Source organism: Chrysemys picta, chromosome 12 (genome assembly GCF_011386835.1).
Source record: "Chrysemys picta bellii isolate R12L10 chromosome 12, ASM1138683v2, whole genome shotgun sequence".
NCBI lineage: Eukaryota > Metazoa > Chordata > Testudines > Emydidae > Chrysemys > Chrysemys picta.
Genome location: NC_088802.1, coordinates 27,836,865 through 27,845,276, shown reverse-complemented (window position 1 = coordinate 27,845,276; position 8,412 = coordinate 27,836,865). Strand labels below are relative to the sequence as shown.

The window sequence follows — 8,412 nt, the reverse complement described above, 5'->3', positions numbered from 1 at the left end:
CACCTGGAAAAGACTATATAAGGCTGATGCCTCATCTCCATCTTGTCTTCAATCCTGCTTCATACCTCTGGAGGAACTTTGCTACAGGCTGAAGCTTTGAACAAAGGACTGAGGACCCATCCCAGCGGGGGATGTATTCCAGAGACTTGATTTGAACCTGCAGTTTATTCTATCGCTGCTGCAAGTCTGAACCAAGAACTTTGCCATTACTGTATGTAATTGATTCCATTTAACCAATTCTAACTCTCATCTCTATCTTTTTCCTTTTATGAATAAACCTTTAGATTTTAGATTCTAAAGGATTGGCAACAGCGTGATTTGTGGGTAAGATCTGATTTGTATATTGACCTGGGTCTGGGGCTTGGTCCTTTGGGATCAGGAGAACCTTTTTCTTTTACTTGGGTATTGGTTTTCATAACCATTTGTCCCCATAACGAGTGGCACTGGTGGTAATACTGGGAAACTGGAGTGTCTAAGGAGATTGCTTGTGAGACTTGCGGTTAGCCAGTGGGGTGAGACCGAAGTCCTCTTAGTCTGGCTGGTTTGGTTTGCCTTAGAGGTGGAAAAAAAACCAGCCTTGGGCTGTAACTGCCCTGTTTGAGCAATTTGACCTGAGTTGGCATTCTCAGTTGGGTTCCGCCAGAACCACATTGTCACAGCCAGTATTCTTCCATTTTACAGGGGGGGAAACTGAGGCATGGCCTCTCAGGGGTAGAGTGGGGATTAGAACCCAGGAGTCCTGGCTTCCCCCAACTCTCACCCACTAGACCCCACTTCTTTCCCAGACCCAGGGATAGACTCCAGGAGTCTTGGCTTCCAACCCCCATGGCTCTCATGCCCATTAGACCCTGGTCCCTTTCTTGAGTGAAGAATAGAGCCCATGAATCTTGATTCTCAGCCCCTTCCCCTTTCTCATCCACGAGACCAGTGGTCCCCAAACCTTTTTGGTTGTGTCCCCCTGGGAGCCACGGTTGGGAGCCAGGGCTGGGAGCGGGCCAGAGCCCTGGTTGGGGCCGGGAGCTGCAGCTGGGACTGGGTCCACAGTCAGGGGTGGAGCCAGTGCTGCAACTGGGGCCACGGTCAGGGCCAGGAGCCAGGGCTGGGGCAAGCTGCTGGGGGGCCAAAGCTGGGACTGGAGCCATAGCCACGGCCATGGCCGGAGCTGCCCCGTTGAGCATTCCTCCATGCTCCCCATAGTTTGGAGACCACTGCACTAGATCCCACTCCCTTCCTAGAGGCAAGGATAGAACCCAGAAGTCCCACCCCCACTCTATCTGACTATATTGTCCCCAGGCTTTATAGTTGGATAGAACTGCACAACCCACTAACAGGTTTATTAATCACAGTGAATCAGTGAACATGGGCAGGTTTCACACCTGGAGTGTCAGTGGAGGAAGAGTGGATGGGGGAAGATCAGGAGGAGGAGGAGGAAGGGAAGAAAGGGGAGGAAAAGAACGGGGGAGGACAGATGAAGGAAGAGGAGAGAGGGATGAATGAAGAGAAGGAGGATGGGTGGGAAGAAGGGACAAAGAAAGATGGAAGGGAAGGAGATGGAGGGAGGATGGAAGATGGGGAGCGAGGGATGGGTGAATGGTGAAGAGAAGAAAGAAGGGAAGAGGGAGAGGGAGAGAAGGATGGCTGGAGAACTGCAGAAGGGGGAGGAGGGATGGGGCCTGGGACTGAGGACAGGCAGGGACGGAGGAGGGTGGCAGGCAGCAGACCGGATTCAGCGCCCTCCCTTGCTAGTGGGCAGTGGGACACAGTCATTGCAGAAGAAGGTGTCGGAGCAGCAGGTGACATTGATCTGGTACCCAGGGACCATCAACTCCTTCACCAGCTCACAGCAGCTGGGATTCATGATGCAGCCCTGGATGAGGATCTGCACCTCGCCTCCTGCAGGGGGAGACAGAGAGTTAGGGCTCAGAGCCATACCACTCAAATCCGCCACCCCAAAGCCCAGAGCACGGACAGGGATCGGAAACCAGGCCACCCGACCCAATGCCACTTAGCCACTCCGTCACCGACTGAAAGCTCCCCTGGCTCATGGGATGTTGATACAGCCAGGACTCCTGGGTTCTTTTCCCAGGTCTAGAAGGGAAGTGGTGATCAAATGGTTAGAGCAGGTGGGGACTGGGCATCAGGACTCCTGGGTTCTATCCCCAGTGCAGGGGGAGGGTGGGGTTTGGTGGGTTGGAGCTTGGCTGGGGGTGGGGAAGTGGGTGAGGGGCATGGGAGCCCATGTTGCAGTTCTAAGCCTGGCCACAAGGGGTCAGGCCAGAGCCAAGCAGCACCTTGCCCAGAAAGGAGTAAGGATCAGTACTGGTGGGGGCATTTGGGACAGAGAGAATCCAATGCAGCCCCCCCTCCCAACTCACTATAGCTGATGTTGACTGTCATGCATGGATGCCTGGCCTTAGAGGTGCACTCAGAGACTCCAGGGAGGCAACTGATGTAGGGCTCATCCACGGCGCATTGTCTGCAATGCAGTTTGCTAGCTGCAAGGGGCGAGCAAGGGGAAAATGCAGTGAGAGATGGGCACAAACACCCCCCAGCCACCATCCCCACAGGCAGCCCACCCTACCCACTAGACCCCATTCCCCTCCCCAAGCCAGGGATAGAACCCAGGAGTCCTGACTCCCAGACCCCTAATCTAACCCACTAGACTCCACATCCCTTCCCTAGCCAGAGATAGAACCCAGAAGTACTGACTCCCAGACACCCACACCCCCACTCGAAAAAGTAGGCCTCACTCTCCTCCCCCAGTCAGGGATAGAACCCAGGAGTCCTGATTCCCAGTCCCCCGCATACTAATCATTATGCATTGTGGAGTGACACCACTTTTCCCTTCCTGAGTTTATCTGTGAGTTTGTCTGGGTTACACCACTTGTATCCGTGGCCAAGCAGAGATCTGGTGGGTTGCTGCCCCGAGACATGCTGGGGGAATGGCCTGTGTGTGACTGAGAGGACCCGGGGCTGTGATTCATGCTCTTTCAGTGGCACTGTTGGGGTCATTCACAGCGGGTTGACTCAAGCCCCTGGTAAAAGCTGCCTGCATTGAGGACCCTGTCGTGGGAGGCAGAGACCGGCGATCCCCATCCACATCTCTGAGTCCTCCAAGGAGAGCTCCACCTCCACCAGGGAAACCAATTGACACGGCCGTTTCCAGGGCAGCTGCACGTGTGCATCTGAGTCGGCTCATTAGAGGGATATGGATACCACACCAAGGGGCTGATTTCAGCATCTCCAACACTCATTTGTCCAGCGGAAGGGGGCTGAGAGGCAGGACTCCTCAGTTCTCTCCCCAGTCCTGGAAGGGAGTGGGATCTAGTGGTTAGGGCAGGTGGTGTTGGGAGCCAGGACTCCTGAGTTCTCTCCCCAGCTCTGGGAGGGAAATGGGGCCTAGTGGTTAGAGCACAGGGGGCTGGGCATCAGGACTATTGGATTCTATTCTAGGCACTCAGGGGAGACAGACTCAGGAGCCACTCAGGCCTGTGTCACCCCAGAGTGGAGTTCCCCCAAACTCCCCGATGGCACTTACCCCCCCAGTGCGAGGCAGAACAGGGCAGAGGCTGTGAGGAGCAGAGCCTGGGCTCCTCTGGGTCGGGGGAGCACAGAGCTCTCAGCTGGGACTGACGCAGACTCTGGGGCGTGGGGCTGTTTTTATCCTGCTGTGCCGGCGACCAGCTGTGCAGGGAGCACCACACTGGGTCAGGACAGACTGTGAGGGGAGAGCACCTCCTGCTGAGCCCCCACCCTGCTCCCTGTAGCACAGCGCCCTCTAGTGCCACACTGGGGTCAGCACTGATTGAACTGCCTCCCCCATATTCACAAACAACCTCCCGCACAGATCAAGCCGAACCCATTAACTGTGAGATCAAAATGCTTGTCCTTATTAGCATGGGTTCATCAGGATCCATCCCACCTCTGCACAAGGTAGTTATAGCTCACATTTGAGGTTATGTATCGGAAACACGTTTCACAGTCGATGCAATTAGTTTACAAATGGGGATAAGAGACTTACACAAAATCAGACATAAGCCTGGGACTAGAACCCAGGAGTCCTGGCTCCCAGCCTCCCCTTCTCTAACCTACTAGACCCCACTTCCCTCCCAGAGCAGGAGATAGATCCCAGGAGTCCTAGCCCCACTCCCGCTCTACCCACTAGACCCCACTCCCATTCAAGAGCCTGGGATAGAACCTAGGTGTCCTGACTAGAGCTGATTAGAATTTTTCATCTAAACCTCTTTCCATCAGAAAGTGCTGCTGCTTTGAAAGAGACACTTTCCACAGAATCCTCCTGGTTTTGTTAACGCTTCAGTCAGGAAGGTAGCTCAGGTACCGGATGAAGTTTCTGGTCAACACCAGAGAGAGAGAGTGAGACTTGCACACCTGATTGAGAGCAAAGATTTGAAACTGGGTCATCCACATCGCAGATATGTGCCTACTGAACTTCCCCAAGAACCAAGGCCCATCCCAAACCTCTGCCCGTTCCTTTCCAAGGGCAAGGTCTAGTTCTTCAGCCAAGCCTTCTCTAACAAACACACAGCAGCAGGTAGATATGAAGTCGCTACTGAAACAAGACACTCCACAGCACCCTTCCTCCTCTGGATAGAGGACAAGAGACCAAACCCCATGTGACGGATGCATAGACGCCTGGCTTAATGCACTGGGAGATGCTCAGATACTACAGTGATGAGGATGGTATCAAAACTTATACAGACTTGAACCACTTGGTTCTCTTGGCTTGGGGATGGCTCTTCCTGTCTGGTTCTAAGCATGAATTCCAGGGTGAATCTGAATCACCTTCCCCTGAAAGCTTTGTGGAAATGGACCTTTCACTCCAATTTCAACTGGTTTCATTTTGATGCAGAAGGAAAACAAGTGTCAAAACCTCCACTTGTTTGGGGAAACAGATTTTTTAAAGGATTCGGCCAGTGGATGGTGGCAGCGAAAAAGGCCGGGTTCAGCTGTCTAGGGGAAACCTGTCTGAGGACTTAAGTAACCCCGGTTCATAGCCTCATCCAAAAAGCAGGGAAACTATATGTACCATCCTGGGTGCCCTCGCAAGGCACCATCCTTCCCCCCTTTAAAACAAAAATAATTTTATTAATGGGGGAGACATGACAGAATGAATTTGGGAAAAACCAGTGGCTAATAAGTTACCATTTACTAAGAGTCCTCCCCAGGTGTCTTAACAATTATTCCAACTTCTGTGCTGCTCCTGGGGCTGTGATGTCAGGATTGATTGCTGGGTACAGAGACCCTCCTCTAAATCTGACTGGGAGGCTAGCAGCTGCTATTCTCCCTGCTGCTTCAGCCCAAGCCATCTCAGCTCTATGCTGTCTGTTGCCTCCAAGCTTTCTCATCTCAACTTTTTGCAGAGCTCCATGGGACACAGAACCCCTTTTGGAAGCATCTGCACTGCAATTAAACATCCTGTCAGCCAACCCAGGCTAAGGCCTGGTCTACACTACGGGTTTAGGTCGACTTTAGCAGCATTAAATCGAATTAAGCCTGGACACGTCCACACGACGAAGCCCTTTCTTTCGACTTAAAGGGTCCTTTAAACCGGTTTCTTTACACCACCTTCGACGAGGGGATTAGCGATAAAATCGGCCTTTGCGGGTCGGAATTGGGATAGTGTGGACGGAATTCGACGTTATTGGCCTCCGGAAGCTATCCCACAGTGCTTCATTGTGACCGCTCTGGACAGCACTCTCAACTCAGATGCACTGACCAGGTAGACAGGAAAAGACCCGCGAACGTTTGAATTTCATTTCCTGTTTGCTCAGCGTGGAGAGCACAGGTGACCACGCAGAGCTCATCAGCACAGGTAACCGTGATGGAGTCCCACGATCGCAAAAGAGCTCCAGCATGGACCGAACGGGAGGTACGGGATCTGCTCGCCATATGGGGAGATGAATCAGTGCTAGCTGAACTCCGTAGCAGTAAAAGAAATGGCAAAGTATTAGAAAAGGTCTCCAAGGCCATGAAGGATCGAGGCCATAACAGGAACACACAGCAGTGCCGTGTGAAAATTAAGGAGCTACGGCAAGCCTACCACAAAGCCAGAGAAGCAAACGGAAGGTCCGGGGCAGAGCCGCAAACTTGCCGCTTCTACGCGGAGCTGCATGCCATTCTAGGGGGTGCAGCCACCACTACCCCAACCGTGTGCTATGACTCCGTCAATGAAGAAACACACAGGGAAGACGGTTCGGGGAACGGGGAAGATGAGGATGGAGGTACTGTAGGTAGCTCACAGCAGCAAGGAAGCGGAGAAACCGGTTTCCCCAACAGCCAGGCTATGTTTGTGACCCTGGACCTGGAACCAGTAACCCCCGAACTCACCCAAGACCCTCAGGGCACACAGGAGACCTCTGGTGAGTGTACCTTTGTAAATATTTGTAAACATTACACAAGCGAGCGTGTTTAATGATTAATTTGCCCTGGCAATCGCGGCCAGTACATCTACTGGAAAAGTCTGTTAACGTGTATGGGAATGGAGCGGAAATCCTCCAGGGACATCTCCAGAAAGCTCTCCTTCATGTACTCCAGGCCAGTAGCACGTAGTCTGGAATCATTGCATAACAAAGCATGGCAGCGTATGGTCCCGGTGTTTGCTGGCATGCAGACAATATCCATTCCTTATCTCTCTTTGTTATCCTCAGGAGAGTGATATCATTCACGGTCACCTGGTTGAAATGGGGTGATTTTATTAAGGGGACATTCAGAGGTGCCCGTTCCTGCTCTTCTGAACAGAAATGTTCCCCGCTGTTAACCACGCGGTGGGGGGAGGGGTGAAGTGATCATCCCAGAGAATCGGGTGTGTGTGTGTGGGGGGTGGTTTACTTGGGTTTGTGCCGCATGTTAACCGGGAAACTGCAGCCCCTCCTTTTACATTGAAAACCCATTTTAAATGGCCAACCCAATTCATCCTTGATATGGGAAATGCGCTGCTGTTTGAAACATTTCCCGCATGTTCAGAAGGTTAAAAAAGCCAAAAGACTGTGGCCTACCATGGCTGCCTGCAAGCCGAAATATGTTGCCTGTGGCACTGCGTGAGTGATCTCTCATACCAAACCGGCAGGCAGAGGAAAAATGCGACCTTGTAATGAAAGAGTGTACCCATTGTTCTCTAAAATGTGTCTTTTTTAACCACCTCTCCCTTCTCCTCCACCAGCTGCAAATGTTTCTCCTTCGCAGAGGCTAGTGAACATTAGAAAGAGAAAACGGAGGACACGGGACGATATGTTCACGGAGCTGCAGATGTCCTCCCACGCTGATAGAGCACAGCAGAATACGTGGAGGCAGTCAATGTCGGACATGAAAAAGGCACAATATGAACGAGAGGAGAGGTGGCGGGCTGAATGGCGGGATGAAAAGAGCAAGTGGCGGGCTGAAGACGATAGGTGGCGTCAGCTTGCAGACAGACGGCAAGAGTCAATGCTCCGTCTGCTGGAGCATCAAACTGATATGCTCGAGCGTATGGTTGAGCTGCAGGAAAGGCAGCAGAGCAGAGACCGCCGCTACAGCCCCTGTTTAACCAACAGCCCTCCTCCCCAAGTTCCATAGCCTCCTCACCCAGACGCCCAAGAACACGGTGGGGGGCCTCCGGCAACCCAGTCACTCCACCCCAGATGATCGCCCAAGCATCAGAAGGCTGGCCTTCAATAAGAGTTAAAGTTTTAAAATGCAGTGTGTCCTTTTCCATCCCTCCTCTCCCACCCATCCCAGGCTACCTTGGCAATTATCCCCCTACTTCTGTGAGGAATTAATAAAGAATGCATGAATGTGAAAAAACAATGACTTTATTGCCTCTTCAAGCGGTGCTCGAATTGGGGAGGGGAGGGTGGGGTGGGGTGGGGTGGTTGGTTTACAGGGAAGTAGAGTGAACCGGGTGGGGGGGGGTTGGAGGGTTCATCAAGGAGAAACAAACAGAGGTTTCACACAGTAGCCTGGCCAGTCACAAAACTCGTTTTCAAAGCTTCTCTGATGCGCACCGCGCCCTGCTGTGCTCCTCTAACAGCCCTGGTGTCTGGCTGCGCGTAATCAGCGGCCAGGCGAGTTGCCTCAACCTCCCACCCCGCCATAAATGTCTCCCCCTTACTCTCACAGATATTGTGGAGCGCACAGCAAGCAGCAATAACAATGGGGATATTCTTTTCACTGAGGTCTGAGCGAGTCAGTAAGCTGTGCCAGCGCGCTTTTAAACGTCCAAATGCACATTCCACCACCATTCGGCACTTGCTCAGCCTGTAGTTGAACAGGTCCTGACTACTGTCCAGGCTGCCTGTGTACGGCTTCATGAGCCATGGCATTAAGGGGTAGGCTGGGTCCCCAAGGATCACGATAGGCATTTCAACATCCCCAATGGTTACTTTCTGGTCCGGGAAGAAAGTCCCTTCCTCCAGC

At 52.7% G+C, this 8,412-nt stretch overlaps 1 protein-coding gene across 1 annotated transcript; it reads left to right on the top strand.

The window, feature by feature from the left end:
• Positions 1–5,459: 5,459 nt before the first annotated feature.
• LOC135974452 (uncharacterized) lies at positions 5,460–7,764 on the top strand. Its single transcript, XM_065562617.1, has 2 exons — positions 5,460–6,380; positions 7,181–7,764. The coding sequence occupies exons 1-2, from the start codon at positions 5,843–5,845 to the stop codon at positions 7,570–7,572; spliced, it is 930 nt and encodes a 309-aa protein (XP_065418689.1). The 5' UTR covers positions 5,460–5,842; the 3' UTR covers positions 7,573–7,764.
• Positions 7,765–8,412: the final 648 nt, after the last annotated feature.